This window comes from Callionymus lyra, chromosome 5 (genome assembly GCF_982586985.1).
Source record: "Callionymus lyra chromosome 5, fCalLyr1.hap1.1, whole genome shotgun sequence".
Classification (NCBI taxonomy): Eukaryota; Metazoa; Chordata; class Actinopteri; order Syngnathiformes; family Callionymidae; genus Callionymus; species Callionymus lyra.
Genome location: NC_141822.1, coordinates 29,649,952 through 29,670,983, shown reverse-complemented (window position 1 = coordinate 29,670,983; position 21,032 = coordinate 29,649,952). Strand labels below are relative to the sequence as shown.

The following is a 21,032-nucleotide window of genomic DNA, read 5'->3' as shown; positions in this document are numbered from 1 at the left end:
GCGACCTGTTGGAATTTCACAAGTTCATTTTTATTGGTTAAATCACCTTTAAAAAGGTATATATTTATAGTATTTACATAAAAGAAAGGTAGCAACACTTGGGTGTGTCGTTGTTTTGAAAGGGTATGTATTCAAGGTTGAGTTAGAAATTCAAAATGAGAAAGGGATTTCTTTCTTTTTTTATATATTTTTTTATTTCAAAATGGATGCTGCTACAGTTCCTCTCAGTCCTTCCATCAGCTCCAGATGTGGTTTAGTCTATTTCCAGACTATTCCGGATGGTTGGGAACTTCTGGAAAAAGCTCTGCAGAGAAATGAACATGATCAATCCGACATTACTGTGAGACGACTAGCTAAGAACTACCTTGAAGAGTGTAACACTCTGCAGCACGCTGGACGTGCAGCACATTTCTCGAATAGAGTGCATGGAGAGCTGTGGAGAGCCCACATCCACCACTGGAATGCCCAGGCGGGCAGCAAGGATCGGCCCAATGGTGGTTCCGCAGGGGCTGTCATTCCGGACCAAAACATCCTGTATCACAAGAGACGCTGGTGAGAAGAGGAATAAGGACGACCACACGTTCTAATAGGAATCAGCATGTTTACAGAATATTGACGTGTGGAGGAGAACACAGTGGACTGAACAACAAAACAGATCAGAACAATCTTTATGAAGATAATTGAAGCCCAGAATCTGAATCCCTTACCTGCAGAGGAACTTCAGCTTCCCGGGCGACCTCCCGCAGCACAGAGGCAGTGACCGCCGTGGTCGCATAACGCTGGTTGCTGTTGAACTTGATCACAGGACCCTAGAATGAAACAAAATTAAGTAGGCATGTCATTCGTGTTTTCGACTGCATAAACAAAATGAAAAAAAACAACAGTTAAATTAGTAAAATAACATCAAATAACTTTGATCAATTAAATGCATAAAATAAGTGATCACCTTGTGGAAAAAAGGTCGGTGGTTCTCCTCATGCTTTTCCCTTAAAAAAAAAGAGCAAAAATTTGAAGAGGTTCACAACACTTTGTTTAATGACTTCTGAGCAGCGTGTGTCACTGACTGGTAGTTAGGGTGAACAGCGTGCGCCATGTCAGCGCTGATCATGAAGGAGAGAGGCGCCGCCTGCTGGAAGGCAGTGGGACTACTGCAGGAGGTGGAGAGGCGAGACAGGATGAGCTCGGTCAGGTTGGACTGAGCACCCTGAGCGCTCTCTGACCCCACCTACAGGACAAAGTAGGAATTCCAGTGAAGCATATCAAAGAAAAGTCTTTAAAATATTATTCATTTATTCATTTGGATTATAAATATGGCTGTTCAGTGACATCTCTGTTCACACTTAAGTTGTCTTGATCTATTAGATCAAACATCTTAATTAAATCATGTGGATGAACACTACTGATAATCAGAGGTATGATGCAATGGGACACTAACAAGCACTTTTTAATCAAAAAGGACTTTTGGTCCCTTCTGAGAAGTGTCACCTCCTCGTTGTCGTACAGAGTGACCATGCGAACATTGGGATCTTTTCCCAAAGTCTCATCAGAGCAGGACTCCAGCAGACCCTGGCAGTGAAGACAAGATCACAGAATGAAAACTCTCTGGTCAAGATGACCAAATGATGAGACTTATAAAACATTCTAGATGTTCTACCTGCAGGGCACAGTAGCAGCTGTGGAGATTGTCCAGACGAGGAGAGTAGATGAATTCTTCGTACACTCCACCCAGGGCCTGTATCAGCATAGAAGGGGACAACACAGGAAACATTTGATTTTGCTAGGTGTTCATTTTGGAATATCATTTGCCCGCTTTACAAATGCTGGATCACATTTGAGCTTTAAGCTTATGTGTGTGAGCAGCAGTTAGTTTGTTGTTCATTAAGGCACAATTAAGTTAACATCAGATTCATGTGACAGACCTAACAAACTTATAAAAGCATACTTTGCAAAAAAAAGTACCAATAATTGTTTTGTGATCCCATCTTAAAAAAAAAGGGATCACAAAACAATTATTTTTTTAGCATTTTTTTTAATTCAACGTGTAACTGATGAAAAAGAGACAACGTGTAAACAGAACTCTCTCTATTCGCTGCTCGACTCACCGCAGGCTGAGTGTCGGCCAGGCAAAGTTCAAAGTCCAAGAGGTCTTCAGGTTGCACACTGAGCTCCGAACACAGAAGCTTGACCAGAGCTGCTGGGTGTTTCTCAGCCTGAGAATATAAAAATGATTTTAAACGAAAAACAGTCAAAGTTTGAGTGTGTCATCTTTAAGAGGTTACATCCTTTTCACAATTGTATCTACTCCTGCACCCAAAATAAAAGATGGAGAAATGTAACTAAAGAAAAAATCAATTAAAGTCTGGAGATTGTTGCAAATCTGTTTCAAAGTATATTCAAGCTGTCAGAACAATATATAGCTGACCATGGGCCACCAGGAAGAAGTAGACTATAAATGATATACAAATTAATGTTAAATATTTAGTAAGAAAAAAACAACCAACTAATCATTTAGTTGGATTAAAGAGTACCACCAAATTTAATGAATAATATAATTATAATATTAATTTATGGGCAGGGTAAAATAATATATATATACAGTACTTCAGCTCTTCCTGTTTCTGCTGTGGACATTTCTAGAATATAAATAAGATAATTTCAGTTCAATTGCTGAAATTCAGCTTAATTGCTGAAATTGTTCTTCAGAGTCAAGAGTTCAATTTCATGAATCCAAGAAATGTAAAAAGAACAAAACAATCATTAGGTTTTAAAGTGAGCCGTCTGTACCGTGCTGGCATCAGCTGAAACATCTCCTGTACAGACGACTCCAGTGTTCAACTCTTCCTGGACGATGGTCGCCAAGATTGGAACCCTGAAGAACACACAGTTAAGGAAGTCACGTAGAGTGATTTTGACAGAATAAATGTTCAGATTTTGAGGTGTGCCACTGACAGGTGGTTTTCCTTGTTGGGTCCAAACGAGTCGTTGACGTCCCTCTGCAGGTGGATGGCAAGGTGAGGAATCCTCAAGAGTGGGCGAGATATATGGACCAGACGTTGGACGAGTCGACCGTCTTTCTACAAGACATCGAGATCACATGATTAAACAAACTAGTTATTAAGTTTCGTTTAGTGTGGTTACCTTAACAATGACTCTGCCAGCGACGGTCAGGTCTCGATCAAACCAGCTGGCCCAGATTCCTCCACCATAGGTTTCGACGCCAACCTGAATGCAGCCCTGTTTGTTTCTGCGTGAGCGCGGCTTCACCTGGAAAGAGAGTCACACGGTGCAGTCACATCCACTGCTGCAGTAGTCAGAAGTGGTGATGGTCGGAGTCCTACCCTCAGGCAAGGGCTGTCAGTGTGAGCTCCGATCATAGAGAAGCCATTCCCTGGAAGGAAGGATCCTCCGACAGCGAAGGCAATGACGCTGGAGAAGTTTCGGGTCACAAAATACTGAAAGGATAAAACCTTTTGAAACCCCTATTGTACATTGATAAGAAAGCTTTATGCAGATATTTGTAGGAATTTTAAAACCTATCATCATTTACAGTAAAAAAGTAGGAGTCGTCACTGTTATCTCCTTTGACTCAACCGTATGGGTTGTTTTAGTTTCTCTCAAAATATGCATCAGCCAAAAATAAAACAGCCCAATTGTGTAGATGTCGAACCTTCTTGGTAGGTCTGATGTCCCACTGCTCTGCTTCCTTCAGTTCGACGAACCCCGCCTCCAGAAGACGCCGTCTGCACTCCTCCACCACTGAAAAAAGACAGTGACATGAACCGGTGAATCTGGTTTGAGAACCATTATCACATATCTTTATCGCAAGTGTGGGGTTAAAGATCAGACCCTATATCGCTCCTCCATTATCTAAAAGATCAAAGTAACTGAATATGACACCATATATTGTGTTAAAATGCTGACTTTGCAAAACAAATGTTAAATGTTTATACGAAAATTAGAGCACTTTATGTTAAACACTTTAACACAATTAAAGTAAAAAAAGTAAATAACTTGAGCAAAAAACCAGACAGGTCTTAATCAAGTAAATACTGTGATCATTATAAGTAATCTGGACTACCTACCTTTATTAGTGTTTTAAAAGTATTATTAAATCAACAGAGTATGTCATTTTTATTCTAGAATACATGTTTCACTGCCAAGATGAACAAATACCAAAGTTTAAGCAAGTTTTTACATGTACATACTCGCAGAGCTTATTACTTCTAAAATGATAGAAATGTTACATTTCTTCTTTCTTTCAGACAGACGTTACAACCAAATCCTATGGATGTGTTTCATGTGTTGTTGAAGTGTGACATGTCAAAAGAACCACCACAAGAAGTGACTATACACGTATACAGTATAAAATCAGCTAAAAGAGTCGTCAGTGTTCATTGGTCATGAAAATAAAGTGGCATCCAAAGAATAACAGAAAAGAGGAAGAGTGTTCACCATGATAGGGAGAAGTTCCTTTGTTGACAAAAGTCAGAAATTCTTTGGCAGCAGACTTCACGGCTTCAGTTGAGCTCTTCATGATCCAAGACTGAAGAAAAACAGAAATGTTTAACGGTATTTCTGCGAAGTATAGTGTATATTTTGGTTGCCTTGCCGTTATATCACCAGTAATAATAATCGGTTATTTCCAATAATAGTAAGCAGGATGACAGGAACGCTGACACACAGAAAGAAAAAGGAACTATTTCTTGATCAGCTGCCTATTTATGCCAACCTCAGCCACTGTTCTTTAAAACTGGATTTTACAGTAATATTTCTAATAAAACAGGTATAAAACCAAGAATAATGATCTATTAAAAACGATGAAATAATATCCGCTGACCCTTGCTTAAGAGGTTACAGAGAAGTCTTCTGTTTCAATTTGTCGAAACTGCTGCTGGCTCTGAGTCTCTACACTCTCACAGAAGCAAAGACTCTCCTCGGTTTTAAAGAAAACTAACCTGCATGAGCTGGACTTTGTACTTAAACTGTAAGTGCTGATGAAGTGAAGACAGAATTCGATGACGGATCAGCTGACAGCAGTAGGTGAGAGATCCAGAGACGCACCACAGTGACACCCACAGGCTTGGCGGGGTACTTATGTGCCATGTTCCGAGGCCTATTCGATTCATCTGGCTCTTCACCAGCTCTGAGTCACGTGTGATGATGAACCCCTCGAATGAACTGGTCAGTGCATTATATTCAAACATCTTTGATGGTTTAATACATTTTCTGGTTGACTAGTTTTTGGCGAATCAGTAAAATGAACCTGACCTGAAAACAATCAACTTCGCATCAGAGGTTTTTTGTTATGTGCTCAGAGGTTTCACGTCTGAGTATATAAATTACTCCCATATTGTTTATTGAAGGTAAAGTATTTAATACATGTATTTAAATATTAAAATGTACGAGTGTCTTGCCTTTCCACTGTCATCCCCAAATATCACAAACGACTTATGAGTTTGGAATTTTGGGACTTTTCCTACAGATGCTCTGGACAGGATAGCTTTCCTTTTTAAGGCAGGTTGTCAGGAGCTCCATCCCTCTGTCCCCTCCCCTGTGCATCTTCTCTGGGACTACTTCACCATGTGAGGTTGTAAGTTAGCAGAGTCCTCTTGGTATGATGTCATGAGATGAGAGCGTGTCATTGTGATTGATCATGTTTAGTCAAATGATCACGGCAACGGTGCAGCTTGCACCTCGACCGGGTTAAATATCGACATAGTTAGATGTAAACTTCTTAAATGCAATGAATTATGAAGTATAAGATACACAGACAATATTATGACTTTGTGAAAACATTTCAGATCAAGATTAAAAAAGATATATTACGATTGTTTTCTAACATCACATAGTCATTTAGGTAGGTAGTTTAATGGACCAAAACGTTTATTATTTGGTAGCAAATGTCAGGGTGAGCGTTAATTGGTTTGGTATTTATTAAAGAAAATAATTTTAAACAAGGTACAATAGTTAATTAATGACTTTAGGCAGTAAGATCCAGCCTTACACCCCAGCTCGGGCTCTGAGGTCTGTGGATCAGAATCTACTGATGGTTCCTTGCACACGGTTCAGGACCAGAGGAGAGAAATCCTTCCAGGCTGTTGCTCCTAAGCTTTGGAACGAAAATCTGTTTTATCTTGATCTTTAAAATATATACTTTATTGGATATTGTTTTGATTGTTTAAGCGCTTTGTGACCCTGGTCTGGAAAAGCGCTATATAAATAAAAATTACTTACTTACTTACTTACTTACTTACTTACTTACTTGTGTTTTTGGAGTACAACATTTAAGATGCCATGTTGTGCAACTTGAAACACAATCCTTTAACATAAAACTGTTGTGTTGAATTGTTTTCTGCTTTGTTACATATGCTTTCCTCCTGTCATGTTCTTGTAAACTGTATTTTATAATTCATTTAGTCCAGGGGTGGGCAAACTCGGTCCTCAAGGGGCGGTAGTAGGTGCAGGTTTTTGTTCCAACCGATCCAGCATGCACAGTTAAACTTCAGCTGAAACAAGCAACAGCAGACTGACAGTCAACTGATCACACTCTGAAGACTCCTGATTGGTGAAAAGGTTTACTCTTGAATGGTTGGAACAAAAACCTGCACCCACTCCGGTCCTTGAGGGCCGAGTTGCCCACCCCTGATTTAGACTCTCCTTCTGTTGCGAGAATAAACATCTGGCAGTGACTTCATCCATTAAACCATGTATGACTGAGGAATCCCTGTGAAACGTACAGTGCTAAAAGCTAAGACGAAGATATCCATAATGATTTGACTCACTTCTATGGAGTCTTACACATGGTACCCCAAGAAACACTTATCGTGATGATGGTAAAGGCCACGGTTCAAAGGTCAAGTTAAGGTGATTCTTTTCACCTGTTCTAAACTAAATGTAGAAAGTTAAATGCTGTGGAGCTACTTGACTGTTGAGGGACGAGAGTGAGAGGGGTTGGGGTGAAGGAGAGGAAGGGGTTGAGGGAGGAGGGACCAGTGTGAGTACAAATATTAGAGACCAGAGTTCTGCCCGCAGAGTCTTCGCAGCTTCACAAACTCTCCTCAAACATGGCCGCATACAGCTCCTCTTCATCCTACCGCCGCAACTTTGGCCACGGCGCTTACTCATCCCCATCCCTCAACCGCTCCCTGTTGGGTCATGGTGGGGCTGGAGGGGGGGCGAGCGTTCACTCCAGGGTGTACGAGGTGACCCGGAGCAGCTCCGCGCCCGCTTATCGCCTCTCGTCCGGCTATCATGGCCGACCTCTCGCCCAAACGAGGGTGTCTGTCGGACGCTCTCACGCAGGCATGGGTGAGACCCTGGACTTCAACGTGGCCGACGCACTCAACCAGGAGTTTCTGACCACACGCACCAACGAGAAGGCAGAGCTCCAGCACCTGAACGACCGCTTCGCCAGCTACATAGAGAAGGTCCGATACCTGGAGCAGCAGAACCAGGCGCTCACGGTGGAAGTGGATCGGCTGCGCGGCCGCGAGCCCACGCGCATCGCCGACATCTACGAGGAGGAGATGAGCGAGCTCCGTCGGCAGATAGAGATGTTGACCAATCAGAGGTCACGGTACGAGGTCGAGCGGGACAACCTGGCAGATGACCTGGACAAGATGAAGCTCAGGTGGGAGTGGTTTGTGCACGTGAGTGTGGAAGGGAGAGATTTGTACCATCACATATCTCAGTGAGAGTGTAGCGACCCTACTCTTGAGACTATTCAAGACCACCGTTGAGAGCAGAATGATTGTGATGACAGTATCGATGATGATGGTTACAGCAAATGTTTGGGCTGCTGTTGTCTGGTGACTGCGGTGTTTGTTATGGTTACTGAGGAAGATCAAGGCTATTTTTATATCACTCTAAAAGGACGATTACAAATTGTATTCCATGTCAAAAAATATAATCAAAATCCAACATACTAAATAAATAATAATACATGTATAAATAATATAACATAATTCCCCTCCCCCTGCCTTACCTCTACACAAGGGGTCTCAAACTTAACAGGCCGGTGGCACCAGAGGTCAATTCTTGGGCGGACTGCGACACAGGCTGGGGGGTCTTGAGCAGTATATTCCAAACATCTTTGACATCTTTTGGATTTATATTTTTGTTGCATAATTTTTGATGGATTTTTCTTCTCACTGTAAATCTGTTTACATTTTATTTCATAATTCTGTTCCATATTAACTATATAATCAAATAAACATAATAGACAATACATAATACATGTCATTGGCCACAAACAAGTTTGAGACCCCTGCTCTACGCACCCTTCTATATAAGGATACTTCAGGCTCGAGGGTCTGTCTATTCTCTTTGTGTTTGACTTGAACTGTCGACACTGTTGTATGGAACCAAGCCTGTGACAGGTTTTAAATACCTGTGTGTGTGTGTGTGTGTACGTTTACAGACTGCAGGACGAGATGCTCCTGAGAGAAGACGCAGAGAGCAACTTGGCAGCATTCAGAGCGGTGGGCCTTATGTTACTCTCTAGCGCCACCTTTACTCTTGCAATGCTTGGATGATCCTTCACAAACAGCTTGTCTGTTTCAGGACGTAGATGCTGCTACACTGGCCCGCCTGGATCTGGAGAGACGAATCGAGACTCTGCAGGAGGAGATCGCCTTCCTGAAGAAGATCCACGAGGAGGTGAGGTCATCATCATCTTCTGTTCAAAAATGAGGGTGAAAGTGGAAATATTTTCTGAACTTTATGAAATATTTGCATTTTGAAAATCCACATGTTTTTCCCCAGGTGTTCCTTTGAATACATTTCTGGTGTTTAGGGGAACTCAGATTAAGAATGTCACCGTGAATTAAGCATCCATTTCAAAGATACAACGGTTGAAAGTGTAGTCTCCGTTCTTACTTGCACTTATAGATGACTAGTGACTGAGCAAGATGGCAGATAACATCGCCAAGAGAAGTCTCTCTGGAGGGTCACTGGACTCTCAGACAGGTGAAGAACCTCAGTCACCGAGGAGAGACTCAGGGTAGAGCTAGAGAAAAGATGGAACTAGATCATCAGAAATTCATAATAATAATGATTTTTCTGTTCTCTGACACGTACAGGAGATCCGAGAGCTACAGGCCCAGATGCAAGAATCTCAGGTTCAGATCCAGATGGATCTCTCCAAACCTGACCTGACGGCAGCGCTGAGAGACATCCGGACTCAGTATGAAGGGATAGCAGCCAAGAACATTTCTGATGCTGAGGATTGGTACAAGTCCAAGGTGAGTGGAGTCACTGTGAGGCAACAAGTCTTTGCCTCTTTTGAGCTTCAATTGAACCGGTTATTTAAAGGATGCGTCCTATAGGTGTCCGACCTGAACCAGGTGGTGACTCAGAACAATGAGGCTCTGAAGCAGGCCCGCCAGGACACCATGGAGTTCAGGCACCAGATTCAGAGCTACACCTGCGAAGTTGACGCTCTTAAAGGAACGGTAGGGACAGGAAATATATTAATATCTTGCAAAATCCAATACTAATCCCTAATACTAGTGATCTGATTGTATGTCACTTCTCATCGTGGCACGTGTGTTGCAGCAGATAAAGGTCTTACAAGTCAAACGTTTTGTTTTAAACCTTCCTGTTTCCAGATTCTTAGCAGATCTCCAACAGAATACATTCAAACGTCAAAGCTGTTTGTTGACAATGTAATGAAAATAATGAATTAACTACGGTGGCTCACACAGTATTTGTATTCCAACGACATGTTTGGTCCAAACCAATCCAACCCTCTCTCTGGATCACTCACTCGTCCTCAGAACGAGTCGCTGCTGCGGCAGATGCGCGACATGGAGGACCGTCACGGCCGGGAAGCAGGTTCCTTCCAGGACAACATCGCTCGCCTTGAGGCGGAGATCGCCAACATGAAGGACGAGATGGCACGACACCTTCGGGAGTACCAGGACCTGCTTAATGTCAAGATGGCACTGGATGTGGAGATCGCCACCTACAGGAAGCTGCTGGAAGGAGAGGAGAGCAGGTCAGCTTTCTGACCTGATTTTTTATATAGAAGAGAAGTAGTATTTTATAAAACCTGTTGATGACTTTGTAATTTTAGGATCTCACTGCCGGCCCACAGCTACTCCACCCTGAGCTTTAGAGGTAAATTGAGTTTGTTGAATATATGTTTAATGTTTGTTAATATACATACTTACTGCAGAGACGAGCCCAGATCATCATCGATCTGCTGATACTCTTTCTAAGAAAACCGTCCTCATCAAGACCATCGAGACTCGAGATGGAGAGGTAAGACCGATATTTTAAATATATATCTTCTATTAAATCACTTCCATCAGTAAACATCCATTTTTCTGGATGAAAATAAGTTTATTTTATGAGTACCTCACAGCGAAGTTGTTGGTCAAACTGCAACTGGGTGTGTTTCCTCTCAAATTACAATATTATAGTATTGTAAAAAAAAAAAAAGAAGGTCTTATTGGTGTCAGGAACAGTCCTACCTTTCAGAGTGGTGTTTATTTTATAATTTTCCCTATTAAACAAAATAATTAACAACTCAGTGATGTTCCATTTGTGTCCTCCAGGTGGTCAGTGAGTCAACACAGCATCAGCACGACATTATGTGAAACCACAGAAGAAAAGATCTCTGATGGATAAAGAAAATCAACATGTGACTTTAACTAGATTGACCAAACTATATTTTAAAATGGAAAACTTGAATTGTGCTAAGAATTATCATTTTTGGAGGTAAAACATACAAAGATTTTAATTATAAATGTGTTTTAAATTGACATAAATCACCAAGTCTCATACGTAATACCATAGTCTCAAAGGTTTTAGAAAGTGTTTTGGGGTTAATTCAGAAATAAATGCATTAAATAAGAGTAGTGGGCAAAGCTTAATATGAATTAGAAAAAGGGGTCAAGATATTTGTTTTATTTTAAAATTAAATAAATCATTATACTGAAGAACATACAAATATAAAACATTATTCTAATAAAGCAAAATCAATAAATAAAATTCAAATATTCCTTAGTTGCGAATAGTTTTAATAAAGGGCTCATATTTATTTGGATAAGTGGTTAGTGTAAATAACTTGCTCTTAAATTATGAAATGCAAAATATAAATTAAAATTCAGAATAGAATATTTGTTTGAATCTGAGAACAAGCTTTTTATAAAAATCAAATGTAACGGATTAAAAGTAAAAATGTTATTTCTGCTGCATATAAGGATATCTACTTTGGATTTATTTACCAGCGTGTCTGGTTTTATTCTTTAAAAAAAATGCTTCTTGATTGTTGTCTGACTGCTTTTTTGAGAGTGAATGTATGGTAAAGATGGAAAAAAACATAAGTGGAAAATTTAATTAGAAAGCGAAGGAAGGTTTAGCATTGGTGGCACTAAAGGTTGATTTCTTATTTTTGTTTATGCAAAGACACGACTTACACACTTAAACACAGGCCAACAGAAACACATGCTTTAATTGTTGTCATTTCAAAATAAAGCATGTCATTACCCGCCTACTGCTGTGAGAATGTATTCAAAGACGTTCTACTGAAAAATCCTCTGTGTCAAATTTTAAATATGATCAATAAAAACCAGAAAACATTTGAAGTGCTCGTGTCCTATGTACAGAGTTCACATTGATGGGTGGAAGGAGGGCCGCTGATCATGCAGTGTATAAATGTTGACCATTAGAAATAGCACCCCTCCTTCAGCGGTATTCTTTTTCTGAGAAAAAAAGGCAATCATCATATAAACTTTTACAAACGTCATATATCTTGTAGAAGATGGAAACATGAGATGTTTGTAGATGGTTTGTACAAATCTCACTTGACAGTAGTTACACTGATGGCTTGTTAGTGTGATAACAAACACCACACCAGGGGAAAAAACAACTGTGTGTGTGTGTGTGGCCACAAACAAACATATTTATTTGAGTCCACATAGTGTTATTTTGTTAACTGCATGTTCAAAGTTAAACTTTGTAAAGTTAACCTCAGCACCAAACTGTGAAATCTTTCTACTCTTATTTCTTAAAATCTTTTCCGAACATTAGCCATTAGCTTGACCTGCTAGCGATTAACTGAACAATGTACCGAAACCCTGCATTGACATTTGAAAAGGACATGTCAGTTTTTGAAATTCAAATATTGCATATATTTTATGTTTTCTAATATTTGAAAATAAAATTAAATCTCCATTAAGTAAACAATTGACAGCTAGAAAAACAAAGATTAGCTTGATGCTAGCTAAGCTGTTTCATGGAAACATTTTAGGGGAAAAGTCTGAATTCACTTATATTGATTTTAATTTTAAAGTGAACATCAGTGGTCATGATTAGCATATTACTGAACTGTCAAGTAACATGCAATATATTTATTGACTTGTGTAGTCATTTAATTGATAAATATCCACAACCAAAAAGCTATTAACTTTAGAAAGCTTGATCTGAATGGATATTCACACGGTTTTAAATTAAGTTTGCTGAAAATCAAACTTTCTTGAAATGCTGTTAATATTCGTCCGTGATGAAAATTATTGCAAATAAAATGACAAAATCCTGCCAGATAATAACATTACATGGACTCAACATGTGCCGAAAATTTGACAGGATGTTTGACCTCACATGTGACAAATCTGCTCTAATCGTTCACTAGATAATCCCAAAAGATTCCCAGCAGGACCTAGAAATAATCGATTCACAATAATCCTCAAATCTGGAGTGACACGAGACGTCAGTGTAAATATGGCTTTGCAGTGGTTGTCAGAAAAAAAGCTAATCCTCCCAAAAACAAGCCCAGCGTGAGATCGGCCGGTCACTCCTCACCCTGAGGGGCGACAGTCCGAGGAGGGTCAAGGCACCCCGGAGAACACACTTCCAGCACCAGAGGAGGAGACCCAGATGGCACAGAGAGCATAAATCATGTCAGTAGGTAGAAAGAGCACGCCTCAACAGCCTGGTCGAAGTTCTGGTCCGTTACCATCTGGAGTGTTCAGGTCAGAAGGTGATCTGTTTAGTTGGATGACTTAAGTAAGGTAGTACAAGTGAAAGGGTTCCCAGGAACCGTCTTTCTTGACCAGATGTTGGCAGTATATCTCTAGTTTTAAAACATAAATAAAAGAAATAAAAACTTTATGACAAAATAACTTCACGTATACATTAATTTCCTCTCGTAATGATTTACAGAGTGACTGAGGTGAGACTTGTTACTAAAGCAGCGATACGTAAGATTGGACAGATTGTCTTCGGCTCCCTCCCCTAGTGTCAGAACAGTGAAACTGCAACTCCATGCAATATGGTGCAAAACATTGTTTCTCGCCTTTGTTCAGCTGATTGGTGGCAACGTGAAAAACTCCCAGACTCTCCGAGGGAGTCTAACCTTGTGTATTAAAAAGCTTTGTTAAAATGCTAGCATGAGAGTTCTACTGCTCGAGACATGATGGTTCAAGATGAAACTGTGAATCAGTCAGAACGGAAAACAAGGATTCTTAGGTATTGCTGCTTTAAATAACATACAAGACAATTATGAGATAACCACATAAACATGATCTAATGAAACTAAATTGAAGAGATAAACTTAGCCAGGTTATCCATCTGTTCCTCAATGACGTGTCAATCTGGTTCTTCTCTCGTAAATGACTTTGTATCCTAGTACGACTGATCCCTGATGTGGTCTCTGAGACGAACATTGGTAACCAGGTGGTGACTTCAGACTCAGCACTCCAGTCACGATGGACGGACGGTGGGCAGATCAGGCCCGTAGTTGTGCTCCGACAGCCGCGGCGAGTGGTGTCGTGGAGCCACAGTCGTAGCCCAGCGCTGTGTTGCCCGCTCCGAGCAGATGACCCGGGAAGGGCCGGACCTGAATCTGCCGCTCCCTGAAACTTTGGATGTAACTCTGCAATGAGAGGTGATCAGAGTCAGAACATTTCTAAGATCTTTGACTGGACCCATCAGGTCCTCACCGGTGAGAGCACGTCAGTGTCGTAGCGTCGGATGGGGTTAGGTTTCCGGCGGTAGGCGGCGTCCTGCAGAGGTTTGGCCTGGAGCTGGCTCGCTGCACCAGGCGTCGGCTTCTTCTTCTTCTTGTGGTGGGAGCGGTCGTCTCGCTGGCGGATCCGCATCACCTGCATCCTCCTCTGCTGGCGACTGATGATCACTGCAGGGGAATTCTTCATTACACATCTTGACTCTCTAGCAATCTAACTGACACAAGTACTGACACCGTTCCTGTCTGTGCAGGAAGAGGTTTGCGTGGGTGAGATCACATAAATCAGATCATGCAGTGGAGTGGCCAATTTGTCACAAAAAGGTTGTTGATTCTTTTTCAGCTCCAGTGAAGGTCATGCCTATTCTAGTTCTGTGACATTTGACGATGTAGGGAAAGGTTATATTTGCAATGGAATCTTACCAAAATGTTAAAAAAAAAAAATCAGAACAGATGACAGATCACAGTTATTTGACCCGAAGACAAGTTTTGTTTCATCCTCTAATTTTTGCCCTCCTGTTGCGAGGAATTAAACTTACATTTAAATTTAAATGTTTCACTCAAATTTCCTGAATAAAACAATACATGTTTTATAGCCCTTTAAACTTTATATAAAGTGTTGATAACACAAGACAATAGGAAAAGATTACTAAACTACTTTTAGCCAATCATGCGACACACAGACGATCACATGACGACGTAGTAGCACTTGTGCGTCAATTTTCCAGATAATGTGTCAACTTTATTTGGATGTCTTGGATCTCAAAAATGACATCCCGTGTGGAAATCTACAGAAATGATTGAATTAAAAAATGTTTTAATGAGTCTATGCTTTAACAGAAAATAAACATTTTAACAAAACGAATCCACACATATTTGAAGCAAACATTGACTCACCTTTGGTGTGTGAATATCCTTCTGCAGTAACTTTCCACTGTATGATGACACCCAGCAGGGTGAGTGCAGGCCAAACGCCCAGAACCGCCCATGTCAGCCAACACACCGGCTTCGCAGGAGCCGCTTTCATCCGCTCGTACATGTACAGAACCAAAGCAAAGAGTTCCACGAAGTAGTCCAGCGCGACCGTGATGACGGCAGCGCCGAACACGGCCGTGGACAAGGTGGTGAAGAGGCGCTGCCACTGCAGGGTCAGCACGGCGAACAGCATGCCCAGACCGAGGAGCACTCCCAGCGGCACCCACACGGACCGTGGCGGGCTGTCGGAGAGCTCCTCCATGCCCACCAGGGTCGCCACGGCGACCAGCAATCCTAGCAGCAGGCCCACCATGAAGAGTCCCACGCTTCGAACCAGCATCGTGACAAGACCGCAGAGCGTCCCGATGCCGAGCCCGATTCCAACAGAGGCCTCGACGCTGAGCTGCGTGTCCAGCACACGCTCCTTGTAGCAGAGCATGAAGATGACCACGGACCCGAACATCAGGCCGGTCAGGAACATAACAGCCTTGAAGCAGCGGTACCCTGTGGAACAAGACAGAACTTCAGGAAAAATTATTTTAATTTTTTATGTTTATGTACATTACTGTCTACGATATGATCTCGGCAGCATCAACTGTTGGACCTTCATTCAAATGAGGTTCTCAAGTGTGTTAATGTGCTCATCGTTGACAAGCTTCCTCACAACAAACTAAACACTTCTGAATCATACCAATGAGATGGGGTCCTTGTGTGCTGCATGTTAAAAGCCAGAGTTGTGCACTTTTAAAATCCTTCCTTGTTTAGTTCTGACTCTTCCTGAATTTCCTCTTTTTAGCACGTTTCTTTGACAGAATTCTAAGGTCCAGTAAACAGCATCTGGTGTCGACAGTTGACTCAATTGGAGAAAAAAAAACAAAGAAAGATGAAAAAATGGGACTTACCAAAAAAGCAGTACACGATGCCAAACAGGCAGCACATGGAGCAGACCACAGCGGGGACCACCTCGTAGCTCCCCCTAGAGTCTGGGCAGCTGGCCCACAGTCCGGGACTCAGCTCTGGACGAGGCCGAGCAAGAAGCGTCTCCAGCGTGGTGGTCATTGTGATGTGAAGTCAGAGACTGTGTGCGGTTCGGAGGAGTCAGGGGTGACACAGCGAGTGGGGGGCGCTAAAAAGCAGTGGACCACCATGAAGTCTCACCTGAAAAGATCAAATTGTCAATGATTTCATGAGCCAAAGCCAATGTTAATTGCCAGTTATCCTGTTAAATATTGAACCCAGCACTGCTATTTATTTTAATGGAATCACTTATTCAGGATTAAAGATGGTTTATAACGCTTCATGAACACATCTCTGCTCGCCTAAGTAGAAGGGTACCAGAAGGAGGATATTAATAGTCCCCATGACGACGGTGGGCGGATGAGAGAGTCACTTCCTCTCCAGGTGAAACATGAGACACCCATGTGCCAAAAGTTACATCACAAGGTTTAATCATGTATTAATTAAAATGTATCAATAAAATAAATGTCAACCTCAACTCTCTCGAACTCGTGTTGCCACACACACACACACATACGCAAATACACACACACAGGGACACACAGCCACATTATAATCATCCCAAGAGGATTAACAAGCCACAGCCTAGTGACCCTGGATGTGTGTGTGTGAGAGAGAGAGTGTATGAGAGTGATTGAGGATGAAAAAGTGCAGTCAGGGTGTGCAGATGGATGATCCTCAACGCAGAAGTGACAACACAAAACAACCCCGCTGCTGCATCCTGTCTGTTACTATGACAACGGTCGGATGCTGTAGAGCAGCCGATTTGAAGTCACCATGGCAACAAAGTCAGAGCTACTATAGTGTGCTAATATTGTACATCTTTAAAACAAATTTTAATGTGATATTTAGAGGGAAAATCATTGTGAAAATAGACATTTATGTATTTTATTTGCTGTACTAAACAGTTTAGGCGGATGCACCTCAACAGCTGTAGAGAACTTTTTTAAATCTGTTTTTTGTGTGACTGTATCTCTCTCCACACCTGTTGACACGTCATACTATTGTTTAGTTCAATTATTTTGACCGTCTGTGTCCTTCAATAAAGTATCTACATATAAAGGATATTAAAGCGTATCTTTATTTTGTTTATATCTTTTTTTAATATGCTCAGATTTTTATTGACTGTCTCCAGAAATGAATACATGTTATATAATCCAATCCTTTTACCAGCATTATTTATAAAATAAATTCTTCTTCTTTGAAGTTCATCTGTCTTTCAGCTTGACAGACCCTCGTGACAGTTGCATTATATAATGTGGCCCCTCAGGAAATTCAATTGAAAACATGGTTTCAAAAAATGTTTGCCAGCACGGAGAATGTTCAAATGATCGGTGTGCAGACAAACAAAGTTGTTTCTCGCGCTGACATCATCGTTACGCTCAAATGCCGTCGCTTCATGAATAAAAAGAGATGCTTCTATTTTAGGAACCTGAGACCGTCTCTAACCTGAGAACAACGTCTGACCTGAACCGGCACCATCTGCATCTGCAACCTGTAAAATACATTTGACTCACTTATAACAAACTTATTTTCCTGCTGTGATGTTGTTTTCGTGTTTTTTTCTTCATTCTTTATAAACTATATATCCATTATGTCAATATACGCATAATTCTGTCTGATGCAAAACTACCTGAAGGCTGTTGCTTCAATTCAGAAAGTAAAATATAGAGACAAAATCTTTAAATCTTTGAACCAGAAGTCACAAAGGTTCACTCATGAGATACTTGTAAATGAGAAAATTATAATGATGATGAAGAAAATGTATATTATCAGATCGCTTTTAAAAATTTCGAAGACATAACATAATTACAGAGGGAATTATGAAAGAAAAGGTCAATTTAAACTGATAAAAATGTAATCAAATCAGCCTCAAAAGCCTGGATAAATGTAAAAAATAAATGGTAACGGTGATGATGATGATATAAATAAATGATTATTAAGAAAGTATTATAAATCATGGAGCGATGGTTATCAGAAGGCTGACAGGACAATCGGCTGAATGTTTTGTCTGCTCCTATGAAGATCAAGTTTGTTTCAACAACTAGCAGCATTTAAGTCTGGAGACTAGTCTTTAAACCCTTCGGTACATCAATTCCCATAAACAGAACAGCTTTCAGAGGATCAGGTACTATCAGGTTGTTAGCTGTTAACATATATCTATCTATGCATACATTTTTGAACCACCTTCCAACCAGTTTGAGCTGATCTTCACCTTCGATAGTTACATTATCTTCTTCTGTATTGCTGAATCACATCTTTCATCTTGATTATTTCTTACTATCAAGAATGTTACATCTGTGTCACAATCCCACTTCTGAGAACATAGTGTTTTCTTCTTATTGACCATTGGAATTTAAACAAACATAAACGACAACAGAAGTAGATGTAAATATAAGTAAGTAAGTAAGTAATTGTTATTTGTATAGCGCTTTTCCAGACCAGGGTCACAAAGCGCTTAAAACAATCAAAACAATATTCAATAAAGTATACACTTTAAAGGGGATGGTTGTGTTGTCCGGCCACAGGAGCCCACAGGCTGCTACAAGGTCACATGTTGACAATCAGGACAAAAAGCATCTGTCAATGAACTGCACGTGTCAGTCAATCGTTGCCGTGCAAACTTGTGCGTGTGTCTGTGTGTGTGCTCTACATGAAATAAATTGGATGGACAAGCAAGAACTTGTGCTTTTAGGGAACAATGTAGATAACGAGTCAGAGAATGTAGAGAATCCTGGTGGCAGAGTAACCTTGCGTAATCCAGGCACGTCTAACTGGGAAGAGACCTAGGAGCACACTGAGGACTCAATGGTTTCTACTTGGTCTTGGAGAACCTTAGTGTTACAAGGAAATCTGAAGTCAAAGGGAAGAGGAATGTTTTATCCAGTTGATACCTGGCCAAAACATGGATAAGTGGTAGAAAATGGATGGATGGATGAAATCTTCATAAAGTCATGTTTGATATTAGCCGTTCCAGACCCAACTCCTGAAAGCAGGTTCAACGTTGCATATTATTTCAGTGTGAGAGGAAGAACAATGGCTCGATGTTAGATAATCATGATGACAATATAGATCTAATAAGAATTCACCTGATCTAGTCCGAGTAACAACAAAGTACAGCTCATGGATTTCAACACAAAATCGGAATGGGTCGACACCTACGGGGACATTCTTAAACTTCGCTTGACTGCAGGACCTTATGTAATGAAACATGATGGGAGGAGGAGGAGGAGGAGGAGGAGGAGGAGGAGGGATGGACCAAATTCAACAAATATGCCTTTTGAAAGAGATGAAATATCAAATAACATTTACTTACAATTTAGTGATTTGTGTTTCCTTTGTTCATCTATACCACAACCTTGTGCATCTATAACACGTCCATTGATGCCAAAAACACCATCACACTGTCATTGTCTCTTCGTTTGTAAACAATCCTTTGTCAATAGAAGGTTTCTCTCATTTTGTGAAATAGGTTGATACAATTGATCAAAGGATAAACTTTTTATCAAATCAATGTCAGACTTGTTCCTCCTACTTGAGATATGCAGTATTATATAGTAATGACAGGCATGATTCTATTGTAGAATTCTACATTTGAATGATTATCAAGCACGGTCGACCAGAAGTTAGTACCAGAACGTACAAAACTGAGATTATTATCAACAATTCACTTCCTGAGGTGGCGAGAAATTGTTAACGTGTGAATGTGTTAAATATGGCAGTTCATTTTGGATTACAAGATGGTTTATAAACATTGATTCATACACATGACAAAACAAACATGTCATTTATGACTGAACCATCCGACAGCCATGTTGTAAGGTGAAATAGTAGCTCCATGATCAATTCATTGAAATAACAAAGTTGTTTTAATGTCACACATTCAGCTTTAGATTGTACAGATGTTTTTGTGGGTTCTAGTGAGTGTCCTCACTGACCCCTGTCCACTGCAGAAAGCATCCTCAGACACAAAGAGTTGTCTGCTGTGATCCATGCTGTTGTTGTGATGCGTTTGGACAGATTTCAATGTTAACTGTCACAAGAGCTCCAGCATGTGTGTGCGTGGGCATCTCTCCCGTGCACGTGGCTGGACCAGTGACGACCATGTCACCTACACTTCTCTGGACAAGTTTGAGGACATGCGACCCCTCAAATTTGAACCAGAAACTGTCATGGTACAGTTGACTGAGTTTAGTTTACAGCAACAACAAAAACACTTCATGGCGCATGTAATTTGTAAAGGTGAGCCTGTCAATCAAATCTCCCTTTATGTCGCTGTATTTATTTATTTTTCAGTGTTTTTCCCTCAATAATGATTTAACTCATAAAAAAGAGTGACAGTCATCAATAGTTAGAGCAGGACATTAGTCAGATGTAATCAGTTTATTAACCAGATGATTCGGTCTAATGACTCCAAACATCAGAACCGGATTATTGGGTCAGACTGACGGAGACCCCTTCAGGGACCATGGGAGAACTCAGCGATTGCGCACATACACCATTCGGTCTGTTTCATTGTGTCTACTGATATGTAATGCTGGCTCTGTTCGGGCTAAAGTTCCGGGTCAGATCCGGTTCTGGAGGGCTCGCGGTGGGATCCAAAGATCAGAGGATGAGATAATAAAAAAACGCGTTTGCGTTGAACTCACCATCACTATGAACAGGTTGACGCGCCTCCTCCGCGCTGGCGTGACAGCAAACGGATCCTCCAGAACCAGAACCATCGAACATCGTTCTGTTCCGACCCAATATCAGCTCCTCCCTGCGGTCTGGAGTCAACAGGCCGGCGGATGCTTCGATCCTAGTGGGATACCAGCCAGGATGGCGACCGCCAGCTGGAATTTTGGTCCGGAACCGAACGTCGGCTGCAGTCCAGTTTTTCCCGACCAAGAACTGACGATAATCCAGACAGAACCCTGACGCTCAATAGAACTGCGGACCCCGTGAGAAAAGAGGAGTCCGGACGTGAACGCAGCCCCCGTGATGATGGAGGTCACACTGCGCCCCCACTGGTGTGACTTGTTATTACAGCATTGTGTCATTGAATGAAGCGTTTATGCAAAATCACCAG

At 41.2% G+C, this 21,032-nt stretch overlaps 3 protein-coding genes across 4 annotated transcripts; 1 reads left to right on the top strand and 2 right to left on the bottom strand.

Annotated features, from left to right (window-relative positions):
• Window positions 1–169: 169 nt before the first annotated feature.
• dnpep (aspartyl aminopeptidase) lies at window positions 170–5,040 on the bottom strand. 2 transcript variants are annotated; one of them, XM_087792604.1, is made up of 15 exons: window positions 4,956–5,040; window positions 4,453–4,543; window positions 3,668–3,756; window positions 3,339–3,452; window positions 3,139–3,264; window positions 2,950–3,074; window positions 2,785–2,869; window positions 2,103–2,210; window positions 1,655–1,732; window positions 1,486–1,566; window positions 1,065–1,225; window positions 947–986; window positions 708–809; window positions 365–532; window positions 170–304 (listed from the first exon to the last, which is right to left on the bottom strand). In XM_087792604.1, the coding sequence occupies exons 1-15, from the start codon at window positions 4,959–4,961 to the stop codon at window positions 254–256; spliced, it is 1,425 nt and encodes a 474-aa protein (XP_087648730.1). In that variant the 5' UTR covers window positions 4,962–5,040; the 3' UTR covers window positions 170–253. The 2 variants fall into 2 exon arrangements, with proteins under 2 accessions (XP_087648730.1, XP_087648731.1); XM_087792605.1 differs by having other exon boundaries at window positions 4,838–4,970.
• A 2,004-nt stretch (window positions 5,041–7,044) lies between these two features.
• Window positions 7,045–11,591, top strand: desmb (desmin b). The gene is made up of 9 exons (XM_087791821.1): window positions 7,045–7,630; window positions 8,420–8,480; window positions 8,563–8,658; window positions 9,081–9,242; window positions 9,327–9,452; window positions 9,777–9,997; window positions 10,076–10,119; window positions 10,178–10,263; window positions 10,560–11,591. Exons 1-9 carry the CDS (start codon window positions 7,065–7,067, stop codon window positions 10,599–10,601), a joined length of 1,404 nt encoding a protein of 467 aa, XP_087647947.1. The 5' UTR covers window positions 7,045–7,064; the 3' UTR covers window positions 10,602–11,591.
• On the bottom strand, window positions 11,441–20,999 carry tmem198ab (transmembrane protein 198ab). The gene is made up of 5 exons (XM_087791824.1): window positions 20,611–20,999; window positions 15,847–16,102; window positions 14,867–15,448; window positions 13,947–14,140; window positions 11,441–13,879 (listed from the first exon to the last, which is right to left on the bottom strand). Exons 2-5 carry the CDS (start codon window positions 16,001–16,003, stop codon window positions 13,733–13,735), a joined length of 1,080 nt encoding a protein of 359 aa, XP_087647950.1. The 5' UTR covers window positions 16,004–16,102; window positions 20,611–20,999; the 3' UTR covers window positions 11,441–13,732.
• Window positions 21,000–21,032: the final 33 nt, after the last annotated feature.